The sequence below is a fragment of the Cyanistes caeruleus genome, chromosome Z (genome assembly GCF_971803275.1).
Source record: "Cyanistes caeruleus chromosome Z, bCyaCae1.hap1.1, whole genome shotgun sequence".
Classification (NCBI taxonomy): Eukaryota; Metazoa; Chordata; class Aves; order Passeriformes; family Paridae; genus Cyanistes; species Cyanistes caeruleus.
Genome location: NC_141732.1, coordinates 1,738,985 through 1,766,668, shown reverse-complemented (window position 1 = coordinate 1,766,668; position 27,684 = coordinate 1,738,985). Strand labels below are relative to the sequence as shown.

The 27,684-nt window shown below is 42.8% G+C and overlaps 1 protein-coding gene across 3 annotated transcripts in view; it reads right to left on the bottom strand.

Moving 5' to 3' along the window:
- Positions 1 to 27,684, bottom strand: part of VCAN (versican) — a 98,898-nt gene that overhangs the window by 14,047 nt on the left and 57,167 nt on the right. For all 3 annotated transcript variants that reach the window (XM_086867056.1, XM_086867054.1, XM_086867055.1), the window contains 5 exons: positions 13,643 to 19,171; positions 11,415 to 11,528; positions 9,865 to 9,978; positions 2,633 to 2,791; positions 1,342 to 1,424 (listed from right to left, as the gene is read on the bottom strand). In XM_086867056.1, the coding sequence (XP_086723182.1) occupies positions 1,342 to 1,424; positions 2,633 to 2,791; positions 9,865 to 9,978; positions 11,415 to 11,528; positions 13,643 to 19,171 (5,999 nt within the window). The remainder of the gene's footprint in view (positions 1 to 1,341; positions 1,425 to 2,632; positions 2,792 to 9,864; positions 9,979 to 11,414; positions 11,529 to 13,642; positions 19,172 to 27,684) is intronic.

The window sequence follows — 27,684 nt, the reverse complement described above, 5'->3', positions numbered from 1 at the left end:
TCTGTTCCTAGAATATCTTAATTCCTTAAAATTGAAAATTACAATAAAAATATTATGTCCCATTTAGTCAGTAGCTTGAATAAAAAAAAAAAAAAAATTAAAAAAAATAGGATCTCAGCTCTAATTTTAATTTCCTCAAATTCATAGAATAATAAAATGGTTTGGACTGGGAGGGACCATGGGCAGGAACACCTTCCACTAGAGTGATTCATCAGTGGCACAACAGCTCTGTCTTTGGAATATAAAGGCATTTATCTTTTTTTTCACTTGGTGTCTGGAACCACCAGTGGGTGCCTTGGTACCACCCAAGACACCCTGAGCCACCAGTGAGACAGCAGAAAGTTCCACCACCATTTCCCACCCCCTCTTTGCTCTCACCTGCCACTCACAGCCGTGTCCCCAAGAAATGTCTCATTTATAAACCATTCCAGAGCACTTCAAGGCTCTGGTTATTTACATGGAATGGCAGTAAATGAACCTTGCCCCAGGTGTCTTTCTACACCAGCTGCAGCCACATGGTCTGCAGCAGCAACAGGTGTGTCCTGATGCTCTCTGATTTAAAAGTTCACAATTGGGAGGGGAAATAATAACTGCTTTGGGCTTCTTCTGCATGCAGGGTTCTTCACTGGGTGCTCAACAGCGAATACATCACCTGTTCCTCCTACAGAAGAGATTATTTTGAAGGGTTTGATCATTTCCTGTGTCCATCAGCTCTTTGGTTTAGGTTTGCTGATGGCAGGTGAAGATGATTTCCCCCTCTCCTTTGGCTGGTAGTACTTTTGGTTTTAAGTCAGCAAGAGGTATCAACAGCATCTTAAAATTTTATGGGTGAATTATGGGTTCCAGGCCTCCTGAACCAGGCTAAGAGCTGCCGCACAGGGAAGGTTGCAGAAACACTTGTGAGACTCCTCTGTGCACCCCAGAGAGCCAGCAAAGGCAAGAATGCCAGATCATCACCCAAAAATGCATCCTGAGTGAGTGAGAATTGCCACACATGGCCTTGCACAAGTCAAGAAGATCTCAAACCAGCTCCAGCAGAGACCCTTAAGTTACCACAGTCTCAGATTTTTGAGTATTTCTGTTTGAAACCTTCAAGAGTTCCCACACATACAATAACAGGAACTAAGAACAAGACCTTAGAGCTAAACCACAAAATATTAGGTGTCCCAAAATGAATTTACTGCCTGTTTGCTTGGGTCCATATTTAGTGACAGGGGGGGTTTTTGGCTGTTTTTTGTTTGTTTTGGGGGTTTTTTTTCAGCTTCCCTCATTGCTAGTGGGAATTTGATAAGCCACCACAAAAAGAAATGAGTGAGTGATTTCAGCTTGAAGGCATCTTACCAGTGGGCTACCATCAGTCCAGCGGAAATCACGCTCAAACATCTTGTCATTGAGGCCAATCCACTGGTAGTCATGGCCAATACCTAGGGAACCAGAAGGGTATTTTTATTAACCTTCCCATAAATGGAAGAGATTTCACCAGAGAAAATTATTTTATGTGGAATGAATCAGACATCCTGTTCTTAAAATTGTTCTTCTCTTTGTGCTAATGACTGGTCTTTTTCAGCTTTTTGGTTTTAATTTGGGATGTGTATAAAAATGCAGATTCTCACCTAACAGTTTTAAATGACCCCATCTCTTTACTCCCTGTGATGTCTACCAAGGCAAAGAGAATTAATTTCCTACCTGAGAGCATATGAGGAGAAGAAAAGAAAAATATTAAAATCACATATTCTAATCCACATTTTTTTCAAGTTTTGGTTAGGCAGTGACCAGTGTTGTCTAAATTTTACAATACAACACAGTAGTTATTTTTTTATGCCTAACTAACATGATATATGGTGGTATTGGCTTGATGTCATATGCAGAAAATACCTTAAGTCTGTGGAAAAAAAGTGCTTCAAAAACTTTTAAAGCAAAAGTTCCTTTTTTCATCCCTCCCCCACAAAAAGTATTTTCTACTTAACAAATAATAACTTAATAGTGAGAGAGAACTTGTATTAACTGCAGAAGCAAACATTTATAACACAAAGTGTGCCCTTTAAACATTCTAAAAGTATGTTTTACGTTGGAGATGTAACAGCTGAGTGGTGTGGAGGAGATCTCACCATCTCTGAACCCTCAGTGATCTGTCTTGTTTACAGTCACAGAATATACTGACTGGGAAGGGACCCACAGGGATCATCAGTCCAGCCCCTGGCCCTGCACAGACACTCCAAAACCCCACCCTGGCCATCCCTGGAGTGGTGTCCAAGCTCTCCTGGAGCTCCGGCAGCCTCAGGGCTGTGCCCGTTCCCTGGGGAGCCTGGGCAGTGCCAGCACCCTCGGGGGGAAGAACCTTGCCCTAAAATCCAGCCCAACCCTCCCCTGACACAACTTCAGGCCATTCCCTCAGGTTCTGTCGCTGCCCCAGGGAGCAGAGATCAGAGATACCCCCCAGAGGACGCTGGGGACCACAATGAGGTGTGACCTCAGTCTCCTCTTCTCCAACTGAACCGCCCAAGTGCCCTCAGCTCCTGCCTAGAGCCTTCCCCATCTCCACTCCCTCCTCTGGACACTCCCTGACACCTTCAGATCTCCCTGGTGTTGTGGCACCCGAGGTGTGAGGCAGAGGAAGGCGGTGGGTACGCACGGTTGACGAAGATCTGCTCCTCGTGGGACAGGATGCTGGTCAGGTGTGCTCCCTGCAGACGGCACTCCCGCTCCGCCGTGTCCCACGTGCGCCGGTGCGCAAAGTACTTGTAGCACTGCCCCTGGAACTTGTGCCAGCCGTAGTCACAGGTCTCCGTGTCTGCAGCAGACAGACAAAGCACAGCGCTGACAGTCCACCAAAAATGATGCCTTAGGTTTTGGCTTCCAGCGTTCCCAGGTTGTGCCCTGCCCTGGTGTGTGACTCTGAACTCCACACAAAGTGACAGCAAGCTCTCCTCACAGCTCAGGCACACACAACAATCCTTTCCCAGCCCCACAGCCAAGGGCAGCGCTGCAGCTTTGGGCCCAAAAAGCACAAACAGCCCCCAGCTGAGGAGAGCAAGCTGGGAGGATGGGACTGCATCCCCTGCAGCTGGAATTGCACAATTCACCCCCAGCTGGGGATGGACCAAAGTGATCCAAGGGTGAAACTCCTGAGCCGTCCTGGCTGGAGCCAGGGCCGGGCTCTTGCAGTGCCCAAGGTGCATCCTTGGAAGGGCTTTTAATGGATCCCTGCTTTATTCCTTGAACCCTGCCCAGCCCCTGCTCCTGGAGCCTCTCAAGGCATCAAACCCAGGCACATCTGATCAATCAACCAAACAACACACATTCGATTAGTGCACCAAAACCAGGCACATTTGGTAAACGCACCAAAACCAAGCACATTTGGCCAGTGGAGCAAAATCAGGCACATTTGGTCAATGAACTAAAACCAGGCACATTTGGTCAATGCACCAAACCCAGGCACGTCTGGTCTACACCAGTGGATTTTCTGTGGGACAAAGCTTTGAGAAAAACCCATCTATTAAAGCATGCAAAATCAAGCACTCGTTGCTGAAATCTCATTTTCAGGTAGTTCTGCTTACCCAGTTTCAGTACACCCATCCTTGAGACCTCACTTTCAGGCAGCTCTGTTTACTCATTTACAGCACAAACTGCAAGAATATTTCTTATCTAAGGCATATAATAGCCATTGGAAACTTTGTGGTTTTCTGCTGATTGAATTAACTTGAATCTGGGAAATTTCAGGGGGATGTCTTCATTCATACCCCTGGGTGGATGAAATGCCTGGATGTTGGACTGCAGTGAACCTACATTTCATCAGTTTTCTGAGCCTGCACGTGGGGATGGGAATTTTTACTTGCAAGGACAAATGGTTCTTCAAGTGACTGTACAAACTTAAGTTTGGAAGAAACCGATAACTGAAAATTATATGGAAATTACTGTGATTGTTCAGTCTGCAGAAGTAAAGCTGCAATATTATCTCTCTGAGCTCACGCCTCCAAATCCTCCCCCAAAACCCATCTTCCTCCATGAAGTCAACTCTAGGCATCAATTTGCTATGAGGTTTGCAAAGCTGAGCTACAAAGTAATGAAATTACACGTTGTCTGCGCTTGCATGAGGCAGGGTGCTGATAAGAATGCATCACAGAGAGGATTCACAGCAGCCACTATATCCTTTCAGCTCAAAGAGAAATAAATACAAGCCTTGGAACAGGAACAAGCCATGGACTTGACGTTAATTATTCTGTCAAGGTTAGGCAGCTGTTAGCAGAACAGATAGCAAAAAACAAGAGTTTCGCTTCCAAGTTTGCTTCTGCAGGGATGAATCACAGGAAAAAATCAGTGTTAATAAGATGGGAAAGAGAAGTGTGATGTCTGAATGTGTCTGGGCTGTGCTTGAGGACGGGAAGGACTTGCCAGTGATAAGAGGGAGTTTTAGGGAGGAGTGGGAGAAACAAGAGGGGAAAGGCAGAGAGTTTCGAGCCATGACAGATGCAATGGCACCACAAAGGACATTTCAGCACAAGATTACAGCCACAGCTATCTCAGCATGGGATGGCTCACCCTGAGGGGCCTCAGGATGCTGAGAACTGAAACACAAGGCCTGGCCTCCCCCACCCCACCCACCCAACAGGAATCGGTCACTTCCCACCAAATTTTATCAGTCCCCTGCGCAAAACCGTGTCTGAAGCCAGCTGTTCCAGCTTTTCCAGAGTTATGGAGATGCTCTGGGCTGGAGACTGGATTTCCCATTTTCAGTAAGCCAGTGCAGTCAGTGGTCAATGACATGCTTTGGCCAAAAGGGTTCTTTCTGCCCGAGTACAGAAACAGCCAAATATTGCAGTATATGCCAAGGACTGATGGCCCTTAACTAAGGGATTACTTAGGTTTGAGCTGCTACCACCTAAAAAAAAACAGTCATTCACAGCACAGGCTCTTAATTCACAGCAGGAAGAGGCCATTTCCATCCTGACACACCAAATTGTCTATTTTTTTTAAAAAAAAGGGTTAAAAATCTCCCATGGCGCAAACTAGATTTTGCATGTAGATAAACGGATTTCAAACTGCAAACATGTCACATCAGAGGCTTATCAGAATTTCTCTGACACTAATAATGTAGTCATTATCTTAGTAGTCTGATATCAAAATCATTTCCCAAAAGTCAGCAGTATTGACATAAATGCACCAAATGCAAAGACATAATAAAGCTTACACTGATTGTCTCCCTTCTATTTCCAGCAAGTTGAACTGCAGAAAACTGCTTGTGCCTTGAGTCATCCCAGCTATGAAAAAAGGAATGTAACCTACATAACCAAATGGTTAGTTTTTTATCTTTTCCCTCTTTGTATTCTGTGTGAGGTGCAGGCTGCAGGCACAGCTTTAATCTCTGTCATCTAGGTAATTTTTAAAGTTTAGTCTGCCTCGGGCTTTCTAGAACATTTGTTTAACCACATGAGGCTGACTAACAGACCTAGGTCCTTTGTGAAGGCACTTAAGGTTTTATTATTTATCTTGTTCAGGGACTCCTTTGTCCCACAGGAAACAAGCCAGATAATAACAAGGAGCTGAGAAAAACGTGGCCAGAGAGGATTTTCAGGCTACTCTAATCAAGCCTTCCCTGGCCTCTGCTAGGGAAGAAGTGAAGGATTTGAGAGAAGATCTGCTGAAAGGCACATTGGGGAGGCTTGAAAACACAAAAGTGAGAGGACTGTGTTTACAAAGTTAGATATAATGGCCTGAGCATGAATTATAAACAGCACAATTTCTCTTAAGGCAAAAGGTGCCAAGCACTGACAAAGGGAAAAGGAACTTCTGCACCTGCGTGTATCCCAAATCTAAAAAAAAACCAAAAACAAACAAACAAAAAAAAAAAGTACCAGAACTGATGGTTATAAAATGCATGATGTTTTTAGATGGTGGAAAAGAGGATTTTTTTGTTTGGGGCTTGGGGAGTGTTTAGGGATTCTGGAGTTTGTTTTTTGATGAATTTTGATTTTGGTGCTTGCTGTTGTTGGCATTTTTGGGGGCTGGTTTAAGTTTTTTTCTTTAGAGGAGAGGTTGATGAGAGGAGGGAAAAAACAAATGGGGAAAGGAAGATTCGAGAGGGTAGAAGATGAAAAATGCAAACCAGGCAAGTAAAACTGTGGGGGCAAGTTCATTTCTGCAGAGTTTTGTCCTCAGTGTGAAACCCTTACTCAGTGAAGAAAGCTGAAAAGGTGACAAAAAGGCAAAAGTGTTCCACATGGGTATAAATTTTTAGTGCCTTTACTGAACCATTTGACACAAATTGCAGGTGGCTGTAAATTTTCTGACCCAGCCCCAGTGAGCAGAGTAGGCGCAAGCACTTATTAAGAATGCAATACTTCACATCCATTGTGCACCCAGACACAGATTTCTGTAACCTTATTCCAGCATGTGATGGAAAGACTGAAGCACTGCTCACCCTGTTTGTGGTGTTCTAAAACTCCCCTGGGGTTTATGACAATTTACAGGGGGTTGCAGTGGTGTGTGCAGGGAGTTGCTCTCCCAGCTTCTGTTCTCTGTAACCACAATTGAACATGTGTAACAACATCCCTAAGCACTGCCTTAAAAAAAAAGGGTTCTCTGTAGGTTTGATGCATAAATAGGGACTGTTTTTTTCAGTAGCTGCTGACAACAGGTCCATTGTCTTCAAAGAAATTCCAGAAGAGGCTTAAAGCAAATAGACTGACACAGGTACCAGAACATAATGAGAGTCTTAGCTGTGAATTTTATCAGTGACTCTCTGTCTTCAGCTAATGAGGAAGTGCTGGAGGCCACTTAGCCCACTCATCTCGAAGAGAAACCCATTTCTCTAGTAAATATCCAAAATAATCCTTTTTCAGCTGATAGATATCATTAAGAGACCATCTGTTTTCAGAAAGTATCTTTTCCCTGAGCCCTTCTCAACTACTTCAACACCAACCAAGCAAGCCCTGGGAACAAAGTGAATTAAATGAGACTGGAGTAATCACAGACATTGAAACAATGAACAAAGAACACACTTTGATTCCTGATAGGGTGGTTAAAACCCACAGTTGTTTTGCTTTCAGAACCTGGAAGAAAGCAGCTAGTTGTATTATCCCAAGGAGGCACATTCTGTTACAAACACACGTGCCATTTTTGCACACATGTCCAGCTGCAAGCAAAGCCAAACCTTATGCTTAAAACATTCCTTGAAAGCAGGTAGATACCAGCTAGAGCAGAAAAAGGAGAAAAATAAAAGGAAACTCTAGCCAGCCAAGGAAGGAAGAAGAAAATCCACAGAGGTGCTCATCCAGTTCTCATAAATTGAGGTTCAAATTGCAAGTCTCTCCCATTTCCTGAGAGTTGTCATAGGGGCTTTTCACAGAGGGATGACAATGGAAAGACTAATGGATCTCCTAGAATAAAACTCACACCAAGATTTACTGTAGTCTCCTGTCAGTCTTTGGAAAAGTGTTTTGGGAATATTTATGAATTTTAATGGGTTATGTTAAAATGTCAACAAGCAGAATATGCATCTTTGAAAGGATACAGGTGGTGGGCAAAAGAGGATATTGTCCCTTTTAGTCTCACCTGCACCAGAAGCCATGCTGCCTTAACTTAACTAAAGGCAAACTTTCCAAGGAGCTTTCAGCTGCACTATTTCTAACATCTGACAAATTCAGTGCTCTTCAGGAAGATGTTCCCGCGCTCAGATTGCTGAACTCCTTCCACCTGGCAAGAGGAAGGGCTGTCAGGGAGCCAGTTCCAGCTCCCCGAGTCTCAGGACTGATTTGTCTCAGCCTGGATTAGATCACCCAGAAGGTTCCTTTCCCTTCACCACCTGCCAGAGCTCCCTGACATGCAGCTGTGCTGTCCTCTGGTCATGTCCCCTCCAGATGCTGACACAAGCATGATACCCCTGTCGAAGGTCCCTTAGTCCAGAGCAGTCCCACAGGAGCATTTGGGTGAAATTCTGAGCTCTGCATTTTCCTCTGCACCAATGGAGTGGGTGTAGATGTGGTGACCTCCTACTCTGAGCTTCATTTCCAAGGGCAGTGCATGTTCCCTGCTCCCATTCCCTCCCACAGCATTTTGAATGTTCAGCACTGTGCCTAAGAAATCCCTTCAGCCTGATTTTTTTTTTTTTTTTAAAGCTCTCTAAAATGAACAGTAAATTTGAAATCAAAAATAATAAAAATAAATAAATAAAAAAAAAAAGAAAGTAATGAAATATAATCTTGGTGTGCTGAGCTCCTCCTTTCCTGTGGCACCGAGGTGCACATTCTGTCGACCTGGCTAGTCTTTAAATCTAGTGAGGTCAGGACTGATGCCTTGAAATAAAGCCTGCTTGCCAGACAACCATGTCTGAATTGCCAACACAGTTTTATTTTGTCTGGTGGAGTGGAAATTTGGCACTGAAACCTTTTCCCAAGTCCCAAACCACTGCAGGACTTTAAGTGGAGGAAATTTAAATTCCAAAGCTGAGAGAGCACAGCTCTGGTTCTGATTGACAAACTAGGAAATGTTCCCACTAACCACCTAAAATTCACTCTCAGGTTGGTCATAAAAAGCAGCTTAAAGCTACCATGGCACTCAGAGCCACTCACTGCTACGGATTTGCTGGAATGAAGGGGAGGAGGAAGGGAGTGAGAACATTTATTTCTTTTGGTGTGAAAACACTGCCAATTTTAAATTTGGGAGATGAGATTCAGAAAGCCTTCTCAAGTTACAAGGTTAGCCTGACTGCTGAAAAGGTTAAACAGTAAAAATGCTGGAGCTGATCAGCTCTGAAATTTTTCATCTCTAACGAACAGATCTCTACAGGTTGAGCTGGAGGAGTTTGCAAACCACTCTTCACTGAAGCTGAGAAACAAACATGAAAATACATAATATTAATTAAACAACTCCAAAGGCTTAGTTCATTCACCTGAGACCAAAATCAGTCAGCTGAAGGAAAAGGAAAAAAATATCTTCATAAGTTTACCAAGCACGTTGTAATTCACCATTTCTTTAATTTCTTTTTCCCACGGAAATACCTTCATTAATTTTATTGACAGAACAAATGTTGCTACCCCATTCCTCCTCCCACATATTGAGTAAGCATCTTGCTTAATGTTTCCTGTAAATGTTTCCTGTAAATTCAGTGGGGTTTCTTGCAGACAATCTTCTAACAACTACAGGCTTTGGATATTCAATCTTATTTCAGCTGCCCAGCTTAGAAAGCCTTTTAAAATCTCCTTGTAGTGATAATCTTGCACCTACTCTTCCTAAAATAATCCCAGAACAAATAATTTAGAAACCTGTCGGATGAAACTGTCAAAGCTGTGGTCCCCAGTGGATGAATCTGTCTTATTTTCTTATTTATATTCCTGCATCTCACTGATGCTTTTTGGATGTGATGGGTTCCGATACATCTTTCACACCACATGTAATTTTCTAAGAGAAACTCAGCCACAAAGTAGCTCTGCTGCCACTCATTAAGCATCACTAGAGTAATGAGAGAGCCTTGCCATCCCTCATCCCAGCAGTTTGCAAGCCTGCATAAGCAAGGAGGCTTGGAGCCACCTGAAAATTGTTGTTGAAAAGCAACACCTGAGAGCTGTTGTTTAGACACAGGAATTGCCCCATATATCAGTTTATATTTTGTACATGGCAACACAGCTTCCATTCAGGTTAGTGTGTGGATAGGGCTTGTGCCAAGTGAGAGATGGGAAAAAAACCCTGCACCACAAGTCAGGGAAGTCTAACAAAAATTAGGAGCTCTCCTCATCACTGGTGACTTCCCGCAGATTTTTGTCAGCTTCTTCCACCTTCTCATTTTCAGGAGGCTTTGCCCTGTTGCTCCAGAAGGGTTTTGGGCTGGAAATGGGTGTCCAGCAGCACAGGTGAGGGAAGACCCCTTACCTTGCTCACAGAGAGCCCCGATGTAGCTGGGCAGGCAGAGGCAGGTGAAGGTGTTGAGGCCGTCAATGCACGTGGCTCCGTTCCGGCACGGGTTGGACTGGCACTCATCGATATCTGCAGCAGAAAATAAAAGTGGTTTCATCACCCACCCAGCTCCCAGGAGGGAAATGTTCTGCAGCCTTAGTCAGGCTGCTGACTGGGACCAGTTCAGAGCAGAGGAATGAAGCATTGCAAAAGATCCCAGTGGTCACTGTGTGGTTGAGAAAGAGGAATGCCATGCAGCGTTATCCTGCTGGAAAATCTGACTTGTGTGTGTGTGACCCTGGCAAAACAGAAATTCCCATTAACCACCAAGGACCATGAAAATCTTCACAAAACTCAAATATTGGAAATCTTATCATGTAATATTAAACAGACTCTTCAGTCTGCAGAGCAGCAGGCTCTGGAATCTCATTGGTTTGCATTTCTCATTTCTTTCTTGCCCAATCTTATCGAGACAAGGACAGAACATCATATCACTCATGGTCTTGCACAGTAAAAAAATAACATCAGTCCCTGCCTCCTCTAGCTGCTAAAATACCTTGCCTTCACCACTCAAATTGGAGCACAAGTTCATTTTATATAATTAGTTTCAGCACAGGTTGCTTTTGCACAGGTTATAAGCTAGTGTGTCACTTAGTAAAGATCACCTGAAGTTTCCTAATGGGTGCTATTCCTCTGAAACAATCAGAGCATAAACTTCAACACAGATTTAGCAAACACCTCCATCCAAAAATGAACTGCTGGTTGTGGTTCATTCATTAAAATATAAGAGAGAAGCTGGACATATCTACAAAGCAACAAACAACCAGGAATAATTGCTGCATCATGTAGAAGGCTTAAAAAATATACATTTCTATTTTAAAATATGCTCTGGTCCAATTTTATGCTAGGTCTTACTTGTTCCAGTCATTTTATCATACTTTGGCTGGCTTTCTGGAAGGAAAATTGGTTATTCTGAACCACATAGGTGAGTCTCTTGAAATCTACAGTCACAGGAGGTACAGAGATGTCACAGGCAACTGGAAGAGGTTCCTCAGCTACAGTTGTTACCAAAATACTTATTTGTATCAAAGAAGCATATGATTATAATAATATTTTAAATTTCCTGCAAGAATTTTCAAGTTTGTGTTCAGTGCTCAGCTTCCCATTCACATTTGAGATCAGTTTATCTCACCAGCCCTTCAAATAACCATGGGAATCTCTTAGGGAACTATCCCAAATACTAATCTCTGTTCCGTTTTATATGGTGTGGTTTTGAATTCACTGCTGTGAATTCCAGCTCCTGCAGTTGGTTTACAGCTCCCTTAAACCCTGTGTGTGTGGGGTCTTCATGGGGAGAGGGAAAAATGGGGAGAAAATGGGGAACTCTACACTTAATTGTCCCGAAGTAAGGCCAGGGTGTGGGATTTTTCAGATGTCCATGCAGCCTTCAGCTTGGAAGCACACCAGATTTCATGTGCAAGAGCTTTAAAGTGGAGTTAATCAGGACCCAGATGGCACCAGTTTACCTAATTCACACTGCTCCCCGCTGAAACCTGGCAGGCAGGTGCAGATGTAGAAGGAACCACGTGGGTAGCAGGTACCACCATTGAGGCAGGGGCTGCTCTTGCACGGATCTTGGCCTGTTAAACAAGTAGAAAAAGGAATTTTACTCCCTAGTTTGAAGGAAATGGTGTACTTTTGATTTACAGGAGGAAAAAAAAAATCTTTCTTCATTGCTGCATTGCTGCATTAACTCCATTTAACATACTCAACTACTAAAAATAAGACTTATAAAACAGTAAAGCTGGTCTTCAAGCATCACTACTTTCAACTTTAACAACAATATGGAATTTACTACAAACCAGTGTAAATTACTCTTGGATTTTTTTTTTTTTTCACAGCAATTTGTACTATATTTGGCAGTCATGATACTCTGTTGAGGATTTAGTTTGCATGACATGGCAATTAATTGTAGCTGAAAACAGTTAAACATATGCAAAATGAATGGAAAATGCTTTTTTCTTGAACAGGGTTAGTTTATGCAGAATGACAGGGTACACAGAACATACTGACTGGCTGCTTATATTTAATCAATCAATGCCCACAGAATCTTACTTCTTTTCTCACATGTGTGCTTCCCACCTGCCTTTCTTAAAAATGCATTTCAAGAATACAAACAAAGTCACTGAATACATTTGTAACTGGACTGAACATTAAGATAAAAACTTACCTGCTGGGAAATCCTCAGTTGTTACAGGAGTTAGCATTTAAACACCATTTCCTTGAAGAGCTTTATGCCTTCCAGTGATGTTTATTTCCACTGAGTTTAGATACCTGGGTATTTGCATTTGATTTCATGCCTAGGAGCACTCACTCACACAAACAAGTCCACACTAAACCATTTCTAAGAGTTAGTTTCTCAGAGTGAGAGGGAAATCCTGAAGACAGTCCTTCTGATATGCAGAAATAAAGCCCTGGCTTTTAAAACTTAGAAAATGGACAAGAGAGTTCTGTACATCAGAAGCATGAGAAAAACTAAGATTTTTCGGTCATGTTTTCCCAAAACAATCTGACTGCAATTTATCACACCAAAAAAAAAAAAAAAATCCAAAAAAAAAAAAAAATCTATTTTACTCCTGCAAGTTAGATTCAAAATCTTCTTACAGTACCAAGTTCCCTGTCTAGGCAGGGAAATGCAGAAGGTCCATCTGAAAACCTCCAGAAGAATGTCCTACGTACATAAGTTTAGGATTGTAATGAAGTAAATTAAGGATTTCACCCTGGAGGTTTTGGAAAGGATCTGATCCCATCTATTCAACAGGGTGCTTGTTTTTGGACTGCTTCACTGAAAGTCACAAATGAAGGGCTCCATTTAAGCACCTTAATGGTGGTTTCTGTGTGTTTGCTGTCTGTCCTTCTACAGCCTGGGTATTTCCACTGTAAACATCTTCAAATTGTCAGCTACCTGGATTATTTGAGGAAAAATAATAGTAAACCTATAAAATCAGACAAGTCCAGTTCTTTCCTTGGCTGTATCTGGACAAAATATGAAATGAAGTGACACTGCTGGTATCACCCATGTACTTGATGAAATGGTGCCCAACACTATAATGGGAAACAAAATACTGTGGCAAATGTTGTCTAAACAAAAAGCTCTGTAATTTTTAAGAGACTACACCGTATCAACCACTTAAAGCTACAGACAGGCTGAAAACAAGGTCTTGGTTTTCTCTTGTGTGGAAAGCCATCTTGTACGCCAAGAGAATTTCATTTTTATAAAAAATAAGTAAAACGCACTAAAATGTGCACTGCTGCTTTCTAAGCCAACTGCAAGATGATAAAAACAACCCTTTAATGGAAACCAATTGTGAAAGAACTATCACCACACTCACAAGAAAAGCCATCAGATAAAATCATCTGTTGGAAACTGGCAAGTGAAATCAGCTGATTTCCCTACCACAACCAATGCCACCTTCCTGTCTTTTAGAACTGGCTGGTTACCTCCAGTCTGATCCAGAGCTCCACGATGCAAACACCAATGGAAAGTCACTGGGCTTGGGATTTTTTGGCACCCCACATCCTCCTCCACTTTGTAGGGGTCACAAGCAGGCTGATTTCTCAGCTGGAGGGTGACGAGGTCCGTTGTCATTTCACACAGAGCTCAGATTGTCACACCTCTTACCAGAGCCCAGGCAACACCTTGACAAGTACCACAACACACAAAACACGACAGGGATCATATTTGGGAAGTTACCTGGAATTTGCACTGCTGTGCCTTCAACTGAACCCACACTGGTGCCAATCACAAAATCTGATCCGTTCGTGACTTCCGGAAGGGAAAACGACGAAGTTACGACTTCCACAGTGTTTGGCTCCTCAGAGCTCAGTGTTGATGGCTCATTTTGGTAGGGGCTGTTTCCAGGGGCAATGCTGTTTGTTGCAATGTTAGAAGAGATGGTTGTGATCTCCCCATGACCAAACAAAGCTGACTGTGTTTCTGTGCCTCCATCCAAAAGCTGGGAAGGTGAGGTTAGCATTGTAACTGCTTCCTGGCCAGGTTTAAATCCTTCACTTTCAATGCTGTTGGGTGAGTCTGAAACAGTTGTGGACAAGAGCCAGGGGTTCTGTCTCTCAGTATTCCTGTCTTGCTCTTGGTGGGGATTACTGACTCTCCCTGAGGAAGCTTCGACTTTTGTCGTGCTGACTTTTGGAACATCTGTGCTCGCTCTTTCTCCAAAATTCAGAAACGCAGTAGGCAAGACATGTATCGATGGAGAATCTCCAGAAACAGCAGCTTCTTCCTCACCAGCCAAATCAGTTACAGGGGTTTCTGTCTCCTCTATCCCAACTGTTAGAAGCCTACCAAAGTGAGGAGTGCTTTCCGTGCTTGTGCTGCCTGAAACAGGCTTGGGAGAAAGCTCCAGCAGAGAGGACTCTGTTGTGTCAAGAAGATCAGTCGTGGCTGGTTTGTATGTTGCTGTAATATCAGAACTGACCTCTTTGAAGATCCCTCCTGATGAATGATTGGACTGATGTGAATCCTGTGAGGATGATGATGATGATGATGATGATGATGATGATGATGACGATGATGATGTGCTCATAATGGTTACCTCAGGGTACTCAGAGACTCTGTTTACTAAATGAACAGTTACTGAGGATTCAGGAGTTTGAGGAACAGAATGCAAACTCACTGGATCTGTTTCCTCATACTCTGCTGATGCTGATTTTGTGTTTGTGTACACCGTGGGACGATTCCCTGCGCTCTTGGTAGGTGACACAGTTGTCAGCTGGGATGTGGGCTGTGTGCTGACAGCACTTAACTCAAGCTTGCCAGTTGTCAAAGCCTTTTCTGGCTCAGCAGTTACAACTGCTGCAAGAGAAGGAAACACAGGCTGATTATCAGCCAGTTCTTCTTGGCCCATCCCAGAAAAGCCAGAGATTGTTTCACTTTGATCTGCTATTACTTGATTGTTTGCTGAAGTACTTGGCTCATAGGTGTCTTCTGTGGGGCTGGTTACAACAGGTTTAGACTCATGAGGCACCTGAGGGCTTGCCAGAGATGGCACTGTAGGAAGGAAAATGCCCAGTTCAGAGAGTTCAGTGGTGGTGAGAGTTTCTGTTGCAAGATTCATGTCATTCCCAGAACCCAGTTCCATGTCATCTGAGGTTGGTGTGTGCCCAGAAGTCACCAACTCTCTACTTGGTGGACTGGAAGTAGTCAGAGGAAGATTATCACCAGATCCAAGTGTCGTTTCTTTGGCTATGGAAAACTTGGGAGTGGAATAATATTTCTCCCCTTCAGCTGTCATGCTATCATCATAGCCATATGTTGACTGTGTAACAGGATTTGGCATCGTCTGCACACTTATTATATCCTCAGGCATTGATTTTGAGTGATCCATGTCTATAATAGTTGTTTCTTCTGGTGGGGTTTGCAGTCGTTCTTCAATCAGGGTGATATCACCATAAACAGAAACATTCAATATAACACTTCTTCTGTCATCAATCATGGGAATAATTTTTTCATATAACCCAGCATCGCTTGTTAGTTCTTCTGAAGAAGCTGTCTTTGGATGAACAGCAGATGGATTTGCCACAATCTCTGTTTCTTCTGTAAAAAGGGAGTCTGGTCCTGTGATTGCAGTCTGTGATCCATCTCTCGGTGCCTCTGTGGTCATAACTTTGGAATAAACATGTCCAAGAACACTGGATGAGACATTTAGTTCTACTTTGGACACAGTGGGCATTGAGAAATGAGTAAACATATCAGGGGAAGATGAATCTGAAACACCAGCCCAGCCAGATCCTTCCCCAGAACTCTCAGGTAATACTCTGCCTGGTGTTTTTACTGTTGATGTTATAAGAGATTCCTCTGTTTCAGGACTGGGAGTTCCACTCAGTATAACAGATACAGGAGTTGCGCCACCTTTCACCAGAAAATACAAATTTTCCTCTTGAGAAATAGCTTTAGAAGTGGGTGTTGTCTTATCTGTTTCATTTTCTCCTCTCCTATAGTCAGTTTCCTTTTCCTGGGGTTCTTCATTTGCAACAAAATAATGTGTGGTGTCTTCAACCTCTTTAGAGATGAAGCTCTTGGAGCTGTCTTCTGCTAAAGCTGGGGAACTGGGGAACGTGGAGGTGGGGAATGGGTCTCCAGTTTCTGGCAGCAGCTCAGCTACAGCACTTGTGACTCCTTCATTAACTTCAACATTTGCTGGAGTGCTTCCTCTTTCAAAGTCTTGTGTCATGTCAGTGGAAGGCTCAGGTTGTGTATTTGCAGGGTGAGAAGTCTGAGGACCTGAGGTACTCTTGATTTCCTTGACAATAAATGGCACTACAGAAGGATGAACAGCAAGGTCGTCTCCCGACCCCTGTCCTGAAAACAGTGGATCACCAATGAGCTCATTACTTGACAGTTTATCTTCCTCAGGTGTCAGGAATGTTCTGGGAATATCTCTTGTAGGGAAAATGTTTTGCACCAGCTCCTCCTCTTGCTCTGTAACTGGAGAGCTTATGTATTTCCTGTCAACTGTCACAGGCTCGGTTACTCTGTCATCACTAAATGGCAGAAGTATTTTTTGAGCAGGTTCAGTTTCTAATTCCTTTTCTTCCAGATATGGACTGAGAGTCGGAACATTTAAAACTCCCAGATGCTCATGGCTAGTCTGTGTACCTTTAAAGAATGGGTCTGTTGTTGTTCCTTCAGAAGATTCCGTAGCTTTTGGTGAAATTTCACTTGGCCTCTCTTCCCCAGAGTGGATCTCTTCCATCAAAGGAATCTTTGTAGAAAAAGTTCTCACTGTCAGCTCATCAACTGTTTTCTCTTCAGTTCCCATGTCCTCTGCAGTTCCCATGGAGGTTACCTCGTGTTCAGAACTCGTGACCTGCTCATCAGGATCTGTAGTGAAGGCAAGCTCCAGAGACGATGTGGTGACAGCTTGTCTGTCATCCTCTTCCCATGTTTCTGGCCTCCCACTAGGGGCAACTGCTGTTTTTGCAAACAATCCAGTGGATGTGTCTGGTTCTCCAGATCCCTGGTCAGTAGTTGAGAAATGACCTCCAGATATTTCTTCCGTAGGCCCATTAGACATAAGTTTTGTGGTGCTGCTGTCATCTTTGAATTCTTCTCCAGAGCCATGCTCAATCAGGAAAATCTTGCCCAACGAGACTGTTGAAGAGACAACTTTTGCATCTTTGCTTTCTGTAGGTTCAGCTACTGCTTTTATACTGCCAGTACCATGTGTCACCACGTCCTCACGAGGGCTGTTACTGATCACTGATCCTGGAGATGATGTGGCCTCTTCACCCATTTCTGAATCTCCAGTTTCAATTCCGGGTGCAGTGTGAGATGTTATCTCTTTTATAGAGACAGATTTTATGTCAGAAGGAGCTGTGTAGGTTGGTTTTGTTTCCATGTTTGGTTCTCCTGGTTTTTTTGTACTAAACACATCCAAAGACATCTGACCTTCTACTCCAGACCCCTCTGTGAAGCTCTCCGACCCAGTACTCAAAACTGTAACTGCAGATTCATCTGCTCTTGCATGTTTTTCATATTCTGTTGTCACATCCTTCGGTGAAGCATCATCTGTGCTGTAAACTGTTCCTTCATACCTTTCTGTTTGTGTTTCAGTGACAGGCCTCAACGGAACCGAAGTCAAAGTAGGAGACTCAACGATAAAATCTATGTCTCCAGAACCTGGATCAATAAACGGGGAGCCAATACTTACCACTTTGCTTGTGGGACCCCCTGAAAATATGTCTGCTGGCTCTTCTGCTGATCCTTCAATTACAAAAAGCTTCTTCTCTCTCAAGAGAGGAATGGTGGTGACCTTTTTGGTTTCAGAACTTATGGTACCTGGTACTGTTTTTCTGAGTGGCTCTTGACTCACAGTTCTGACTTCACTTGTAGTGCTCCCAAGTTCATTCAAATCCAAATTTTCCTCTGCAGCAGTAGCTGAATTTTGGTGACCTGAATAAACAGTGGTGTGCATTTCTTTTTCATCATCAATACTCTTTTCAGTTACAAGAGAACTGGAAAACACTTTTTCTGTAACAAGCTCAGGCACAGAGTTGGTGGCAGCAGTTAATTCAGGACTTTGATCAAAAGCAGAATAAGGAGTACTTATAGCTCTGGGCAAAGGGGAGGTGATTCCTGAATCAGTTACAGAAAATTCTGTCAGCAGTGCTGTGTTGGAGCCCAAAGAAACGTCTTGCACTGGAAGTGTTTCTGTTACTGCTATTTCCTCAGTCACAGCTGAAATTACAGTGATGCTATCTTTCACATCTCCAGAGCCTTCCAGAACCATAAAAGAAGCAGCACTCATCTCAGGCTTTGCTGTATGACTTGTTTCCAGAATATTTTCAACTGGGGAATTTGCATTAAGTTTAACAGTTGTTTTGTAATGGTGTCCTGGAGCAGGGGTTGCCTCTTCTGGGATAAGGTCAGTTACACCTTTGTCTACTGTAGTAGGAATAAAAACTGCCTCCAGAGAAGCAGTTATAGCAGAACTTTCCACAGTAAATGCATCAGGAGAAGATGTTATGCCAGGATATTTTTCATCCTCTTCCTTTCTTGACCCTGTCACAACCTCTAAGAACGAAGTGGACAGATCAGATTCAGTGGAGCCATCTCCAGAGGATTCACTAGAAATCAAAAGCAGGTTTTTGCTGTCTTTAGTAGAGTTTTCCTCAGTTCCCTGGCATGTTGTGGTCGCTCTACGGTTTTGCAGAGACTGCCCTTGTGAAGAAGTGGTGGCTATTGATTTATCTGTTGTAACAACTTCAGACTCCCCACTATAGACAGGTTCTAACATTGCAGCCCCTGAAGTTGGTTGTGTCACCTCAAACGCCCCTATTACCTCTCCAGCTTTGCTTGGTTGCATGGTACCAGAAGCTTCAGGCTCATTTATTATAAATGTGTTTGTCTCATTGATTTGAGAAAAGGTAACGTTTTTGGAATGTGCAACGCTTTCGATTTGGTCACTCCTGGCTTCCTCAGCTTTTGTGCTCTTAGGTGCACTCGTGACTTGCTGCTTCCCATTGATGAACTGCAAAGCTGGGGGAGTTGTAACATCAGTAGTATTTTCACAGTCTTCATCTTCTTCAAACTCTGAATAGTTTTGAAAGAAAGGATCCAATATTATATATTCAGACGAATCCTGCACAGAGTCTGAAGTACAGGGTTCAGTCTGAGCTGAGTCTGCATCAATGTGGGTTTCATCTATTGCATGAGGAAGCATGTGGCGATTGAACAGATCCAAAAATTCATTCACCGGGTGATCTGCAAGAAAAAAAGAGCTTTTCATAATCCCTAAGTGACATAATCCCTAAGGCACATGAAGCACAAGCAATCCACCGGAGAAAAAAATAAACCAAAAGGAAAAAAAAAATACAAAATTCAACAATTTGTTGTAAATTCAGTGTGTTTCTCTTTGTTGATTGATGCATGCCCTTGGTCCCAAACCCATGCCTGAGCTACCTTCTCCTACATTTTCAGCAAATAGGAGTAATGGACAAGATGAAAACCATTTTTCAGACCAACCTGCTGCAACTGCTTCCTCAGATTTAGACACTAATTAACCTTCACTAATAACTGAACCTAGACAAAGCTAAGCAAGGCAAAGTCTAAAACAAAAGAAGACATGAAATAACTCCCTCTGCATCCCCATTTTCCTTTAGTATAGAGTAATTCAAATTACTAGGAACACCACAGCAACCGACATCGATCACTCTTCACTAGACTTGGACCCTAAGTCACTGAATAAAGTTTTGCTTTACAAAGTTGTTGCTATTTGGAATTTTAAAGCATTATGCAGCAAATAAGAAAAAATATCACAGATTCAAAGGTCAGCTCTCACTCAGAAGGTATCATGACTGAAGTCCAGTAATTTTCTTCTGTTTACACTCACTCTGAATTATTTACACGCTCCCACAGGTTGAAAACCTCTCAGTTTTCCCCTAGGTAGCCTGGCAGATAAAGAGGAGGAAAGAAGATCTAAGAAGGCAAGATTTTAGCTCCAGAAAGCTTCATGAATTCCTCCAAGATTTATGGTCCCAGATTCCATAGACACTTTTTAAACTTGTCCTTTCAGCACAAACATTACTTCAAACCTTCTGTTCCAGACAATGGAAGCTATCCTAATTAAAATTAAATTTAAAAAAAAAAAAAAATTGGAAAAGGATACAACAGACTGAGAAAAAAGCCCCATATTTCAAGCTTGGCCAACTGACTTGAGATTGGAAACCTTGTGCTGAAATACTATTCCGTGAGTGCTTCTTTCTTCTGGATCTATGTTTAACAAGTTTGGCCAGAGAGGATTACTTTCTTGCTGGTACAAACTGGTATGGCCAATGGAGTTTTGCCCAAATCTGCCAGGACAGGATCTGACCCAATTAGGAGTACTCCTGCCTTAAAGCACTGCCAGCAACCTGAAAAAATTGCTTCCTGAAAAATATCTGCAGTACGTGACACAGCTCAATTTATAAATCAAATCTTCCTCACTAAAACTATCTGAAAGTGATAAAACAAGGAGAACCTGAGGTGAAGCAGTTCATCAATTTGAAGTAATTCCCCTACCTATGAAGCTCGCTTAACCTCTGTGACTACTGAGTCCTCAGAGTCATCAGGTGATCATTCTGGAGAAGAATGCATTCAATCAAATTAAACTGACACAGAGCACTACGAAAGGTTTGTGATTCTTTGGGCTGGCTTGTGTGTGCAAATTGACTTCAATTTGGTTTTGAAAAGGTCACAGCAACTCCATTGAGAATTAATGTTCTAACATCTCACGCTGTGTTTACAGCTAAACTCATGAAGTATTACTGGATCTCAGCTTTGCTAAAGCTCCAGCTGAAGAATGCAGAGAATAAACCACCTTCAGCGTTGTTTATTTCAAACACAATGTCAAGTTTGTACAGCACTAAGCTCAGCGCTCCCTGTGCCACAAAAAAAAGGGGGTTTTTTTTAACTTTGTGCCTGTTTGGCTGTTGTACATTGCCTAGAAAAGCCTGGTGTTTACCCTGTGCTATGACAGCTCTATTATATGGCTACAGAACTGCGATTTCTTCTCTCTCCCTCACGTGTGTTTGTTGGGAGTTATTTTATGCAATGCTTGCAAAGAATGAATACTTCTCCCCAGTAAATTAGAAATATTTACAAAGGCTGCCCAATGCTGCAGGAGAATAAATTTTCTGCAGCCATTTATTTAAGATTTCCCAGATTTCCATTTCAGATTTTGTGAAAAGCAGGAATGTGGTAATCTCTCCAAGACTGACAGTGTGACATTGAGGAGCATGTCTAATACACATCCTTTCAGAATCCATGAATTTCAGCAAAAGGCCACCCTGGACATACTGAGAAACCACGTCTTCATAAAGGCAGAAGTTTCAATTGAGACAGAATTTCACACCTCCCTTTCAAATCTGTGCATGCAAAAACACAGGGGAATTCAGTCAGTGAGAGAGGAATGGCAAGACAAAGATAAGGAGCTCTGAGAGTTTCTGATTTCAGGTAAATTCACTATAAAATAACTGCACCCACACACAGAACCAGAGAACTACACACAGAAATTTGAATGGCACAAGATGCCTTGTGCTGTGTGAACAGCTGAAGGAGGGACGTGCATGAACAACCCGGTGCATAGACCGGTGTGCCATAAAAATTAATTATGATTTCACACACAGCAATTAGGACCGTGAAAGAAAGAGTGCAGCTTTGCACAGAAATTGTACACTAAAAAAAAAACCATAAATAAAAAATTATAAAGCCTGGAAGGGACTGGATGGGCTGTAGTTCGTAGTTGGGCACCATGACTAACAAGTTCTGACCAACAGTGCAATATTTTTGCAGGAGTGCACACCTGGGAGTCCCTCAAATTAGTAGCTCATGCTAAGTCATTTATGATAGACAATAAATTTAGTGAACATCATCTGTTCCAAATTCACCTAGAAGAAAAACACAAATTCTTACACATGCAGAGATCTCTATCAGACCCTACTTTTATTTTGCTAGCTTTTTCAAGATCTCACATGCCACAGCAATCCACATAAAAGAACCTCAGCAAAAGGTATGATATTCTGATAATATACTTTCAAGGGGCTCTTTCATTGAAAAATAATTATCTTTGGGTTTTGGGGTTTTTTTGGGGTTTTTTTCTTATATATTTTTTTATGTTTTGTTTTTTCCAAAGAAAAAGTAACAAACTTTTCAGGAGATAGTAAAGAATGCAATTGATGTTTTTATTTTTTTTTTTTTTATTAGAAATTATTTTCCTTCCTACAGGTTTGATTATTCAGTGTTAGCATTCAGGTTTTTCAGGGTTAAGAGCTATGAAAAATGCTCTTCAACTCCTGAGATGGCAAATAATCTACATAATGACATGGCTCATACATCTGTGTCAACTGGGTATAAGACACTGGGATGAAAACCTACCACAAAATATGAATAAATAAAAAAAGGTCTTTATCTGTTGAAGTGGCTTGTTAGTCCCTGAGGGCAGCAACACAGACACTTGAATTAAACTGTCCAGGTGCCACTGACTTATGCTGCCCCTGTTTATTTCACACCCATTCCTGCTGCAGGTAAACACATACAGACCAAAGATTACTGAAAAAGAGATGAAACCAGGACTTTAAAGGGAAGGAGTTTGGCTATCAAATCTGCTTATCAATAGCTCATGGGAAACAAGACAAAAAGAGCCCCTTTTCAAAGAGGTGCTTTGTTATTCTGGCTCCAGGAGGAGGAAAGTGAAAACAAGTAGCTAGGAAGGAGCAAAGCCAAGATTTGTCAGCTCAGAGTGCCAACCCAAACAAGTCCTGGGAGAGATTTATCAGCAAAGCCTCTCTTGGAGGGAAGTGATGAGGTATGCACTGAAATGGAGATGGAAAGGACAGGTATATCCAGCCTAGAGTGTTTCTTAATCCATTTAATACATCTAGATATTTTAAATGACCTGCAAGGAACAAGCATCTATCTCAGAAGGAGTTCTTATACGTAAGAAATGGAAATCCCTCTGGCTACAGGGTGATTTTAACCTGCTACTGCACATAACCACGGAGCCACGCACCAAGGTGTCATTAATTCCCATTACAACCCTTCCAATCCATCACAGCTGGTTCCAAACCCATGTCAGTTTTCAGCGGATCAAACAGAAAAGTTGTTGCCTCCCTGTTTCAGCTGCACGAGATAATGTTTGCACACATCCAAAAATGTGTGAAGTGCAGCAATATTTCTTTTATTCAGAAGACTTTTAATATTCTACAAAGGGTTTTTCCAAGACCATCTCTGAGGGGGCAGGCAGTAAAAGGCATTTTCTCTCTCAAAATCCATTAGATAAGCATCTGAAGAATGAATGAAATAGAAAGAATATTATGATGCTTTCCAAACTGTAGAAACACAAACTATTTCATTCAGAAGACTTACGGTTTTGTGAAGTCCCTTTCAACTCTTAACATCTAATCTGGCATCTTGCAGATAATGGAATTTCATACTCCTGCAATTTGTCCACTTATTTCTTCAGAGCCACATGCTGAGTTATTTGTGAGCAGTAGTACATTTCAATCTTTTGTAGAAGGACTAGAGATCTGACAAAGCTGTGAAATTCACATAAAATGTTCTGTGGACTTTACATCAGGCCACATATTTTGACTAGAATACAGGTAAATTGGAAACAAAAAAAGAGATTTTTAGATAGCAGACTAAAACCATTTTGGACTCAGTTTTGAAAGTACTTCATTGTATAATGTGACAAAATCCTTAACCTTCACCATCAAGAACTCACAACCACGAGAGTTTTGCGTGAAAAATTGAAAGAGTTTGTATTAGTCAAATGACTTCCTGCACTTGACAATCAGAATTTTTGAGGGTTGCCTTCAATAGAGTTACATCAATATCCAAATGTTATTGGCTACTGCTGGAGCCGGCCCAGAGGAGGCTCCAGGATGAGCAGAGGGACGGAGCAGCTCTGCTGCCAGGAAAGGCTGCCACAGCTGCCATTGCTCAGCCCGGACAGGAGAAGCTTTGGCCTCAGCTCCCTGTGGCCTCGCAGGGCCCGAAGGAGCCGCAGGAAAGGTGCAGAGAGACAATTGCCAAGGGCTGCGGGGCCAGGAGCCAGGGAATGGCTGCCAGTGGCAGAGGGCAGGGCTGGATGGGATCTTGGGCAGCAATTGTTCCCTGGCAGGGTGGGCAGGCCCTGGCACAGGGTGCCCAGAGCAGCTGGGGCTGCCCCTGGATCCCTGGCAGTGCCCAAGGCCAGGCTGGACATTGGGGCTGGCAGCTCCTGGGACACTGCGAGCTGGCCCTGCCCTGCCTGGGGTGGGAATGGATGGGATTAAAGGTCAGTCCCAACCCAACCCACTCCATTTTCTATGGTTCTATGAAGACATTGATAAAACACATGTATGGATGTAAATGGTTTTAATGAGGGGTCTCAAAACCCCTGCACATTTCTGAGATGCTCATGGTGGGACCCCAAAGGTTGTGATCCCATTCCAGAGAGAGCCTATGGACAGCTAAAATCCAGACTCTGCTTCACCTGGAAGACAACAGGGAGTCCCCAAAGCAGAAGAGAGGGGAGATGGTTCAAACCCTGAGAAAGACCAGTGAAGCCTCACACCCGGCCTTGGGAGAGGATCTAGGATGAGGAAAGACTTAACCACCTTTATTCATGTCAGGCACTGACTCCCCTGAACCTCAGCTCTGCCAGGAACCTGATCTGCAGTCTGAGTGGATTCAAGCAGCTTTATGACCGTGGCGTGCTGAAACTCTTACAGCAAGAAAAAAAAAAAAAAAATCCAAAACCTCAACCAATTCCACAGGAATGTGTCAGTTTCATTGAATATATTCTGTTTTAAAAGCATAGAGAGGAAATAAAAAGGGGATTGGAAAAGCTGTCCCAAATACAAAAAAAAAAAAAGAAAAATCAAGACCTTTCTATTAAGTAGGGTGTTCATTCTCCTTAAGATATTACATTCAAATTGGAACAAAACCATTCAATTTTACAGAAATAAATCAATCTGATAACATCTTTTGGGCTGTTTTGTTTCACAGAAGAGGTTTGGGGTTTTTTTAATGCATATTGCTCTTTTCATTTAATTTCAGAGAGAAAAAATAAAGAGAGATTTTGAAATACAGATATTTCCTGCTGAACCAAAATTACAAGTGTCAGGCTTTGGAATATGCAATTCCTCTAACTTGTGCCATCTTGTAGTATCATTATCCCACCTAAGCATGGTCAAAGTGCAACAGTGCTCCAGGCATATTCCTTCTCCTCTTCAGGAAAAAGTAGGAATACTGCCAAGGAGCTAGTCTAAGGCATTAAACAAACTGGCTACTGTTATGCACAGCTAAGTCAAAAGATTTAAAAAAAAAACCCAACAAAAACTCCAGAAATAATTAAATTTTTGATGCTTTTAATCCTTCTACCTCACATCAACGTGACTAGTACACATGATGAGGTCTAGTAAAATCCAGCTCTTGATTACTGTTCACTCTAAATAAACAAAAGGTTTTATTTAGTTCACTTTAAAATGTTTCCCAGCTGGACATATATATTTCTAAAATTTTGTTAACTTTGGCTCCCTTTACAAATCCTTAAGGATGTAGGGCAGGTTTCAATAATTTGGGGTTTGGATTATTTAGGGTTTTTTTTTTTTACCTTCTAAATTTTATCAAAATTTATGTTTTGTTATCGCTCTGAGAGTCAAAAGAGATTATTACATTACACACATACATATAAATTTACCTTGCATAAAAGTCTCAACGACTCAAGTAAACTTCTGGAAGAAAGTAATTTTAAGGAGTGACTTTTGCACAGCTGGCTGGGTAGGAGTTGAAAGTAATTCAAGGTGGGTGGTCAGTCTTGCCTACTAAAATTCACTTACTCAGTCTGTCTACTTTACCATATTTGGGTGTTTTCATGCAAAATCCATGAGTATCAATTTCTGGCACGTTCCTGCCCTGCAGCCTTTTTGCAGCCATGCCAAGACCCCAGGCTGGAGCTGCTGGCCACAGCCAGAGGCACCTGTGGCAAGTGAATGTCACTTAGGTGGACATCTGCTCTGCACAGGGCTCACTCACCCCTGCCAAACTCCAGCAGACAGGATGATGCAGAAACCATGTCAGAAAGAAAGGAACTCTTTTATTATAAAGGCGTATCATGGAACCCTCTGGCAATCCCCAGCGTTTCCTTTGTTCGTCTCCCCCACCCGGCAATAAAAAATGTTAAAAAGAAGCAGACTGAGTGAAATGTCAAGTTGTTAAAAATGGCAGCTTTGCCATGTCAAGGCTGAGCCCCAGCACGGGCAGGATACAGCTCCCTGGGTAATGCCTGGATGTTTGTCATGCAGTCATTCCCACTTCCTTTCTGCTCCAATGTGTCACTAACAAAACACGACTCCAGCCCCTGGTGCCTCCTCCTGAGCACCCCTGGGCGTGAGCATCCTTCCACTGACAACATTTCACTCCCTGCCTTCAGACAAGACAATTCTAAAGCTCTGCAGGGCTAAACAACCCCAGCCCAAACAACTGCTGCGCAATAAATCATTCTTATCCAGATGGAACACAAAAACAAAGCAAGGAGTCAGACTATCTGCCTTAGCTGGTGTGTCGGGGTGTGTGTAGAGGGGAAGTCCAACTCTGGAGGAAAAGCTGGTTGGGAAAGAGCAGCTGCGTGACAAAATGACTTCATCCGCGATTTCATGTGTAATATTCCAGGACTGAGGTGGAAACGCTGAGGTATCAGTGAATTTTGGGCTTCCTTGTCCCACTTCACCACCATCCCTTTGTTGCATTTCCATCCTGCTCAGTGGGAGAAGCTCAAATGCTTCTGCCATGATGCAGCTGGCACAGGAAAGAACCAAACAAGAACCAGTTCTGGCCCTGCCAACAGGCAGACAGAGTGTGCCCTCCAAGAAGAATGAAAAACTGACACACCACAACATAAATGAGGGCAAAAGTCAGAATACCACACTTAGAATCTCAAAGCATGTGTCCACCCTTTGTCTGCTCCTGTGGCTGCTCAGGGCCTCTTCCTTTTTCCAGTAATGCCAAACCAGTTGGCTTTAGAAAAAAAACATACAGTATACTCCTTAATGTGGCAGTTTCATAAAAAAATAGGTCAACCCAAGATTATTTTAGGAGTAATAAAGGTTGGTTTACACACTAGGCACGCACTAAAGTTTACTTTCTTGGTCTGTCTCATGAGACAAATTTTATGTGGCAAAAATAAAGGCAGAAAATATTTTAAAGTTCAAGTTCTAATACAGACAGCAGCGTGTGTATATGTGGATGTATGTTTGTGAGGGAAAAAGAGGAATGCAGGAGGAAAAGGAGACAGAAATAGAGGGAGAAAAGGAAGGATGGGAGGAAGTGGCGGAAGGAAGTGGCGGAAGGAAGTGGCGGAAGTGGCGGAAGTGGCGGAAGGAAGGAAGGAAGTGGCGGAAGGAAGGAAGGAAGGAAGGAAGTGGCGGAAGGAAGTGGCGGAAGGAAGTGGCGGAAGGAAGTGGCGGAAGGAAGTGGCGGAAGGAAGGAAGGAAGTGGCGGAAGGAAGTGGCGGAAGGAAGTGGCGGAAGGAAGTGGCGGAAGGAAGTGGCGGAAGGAAGTGGCGGAAGGAAGGAAGGAAGGAAGGAAGGAAGGAAGGAAGGAAGGAAGGAAGGAAGGAAGGAAGGAAGGAAGGAAGGAAGGAAGGAAGGAAGGAAGGAAGGAAGGAAGGAAGGAAGGAAGGAAGGAAGGAAGGAAGGAAGGAAGGAAGGAAGGAAGGAAGGAAGGAAGGAAGGAAGGAAGGAAGGAAGGAAGGA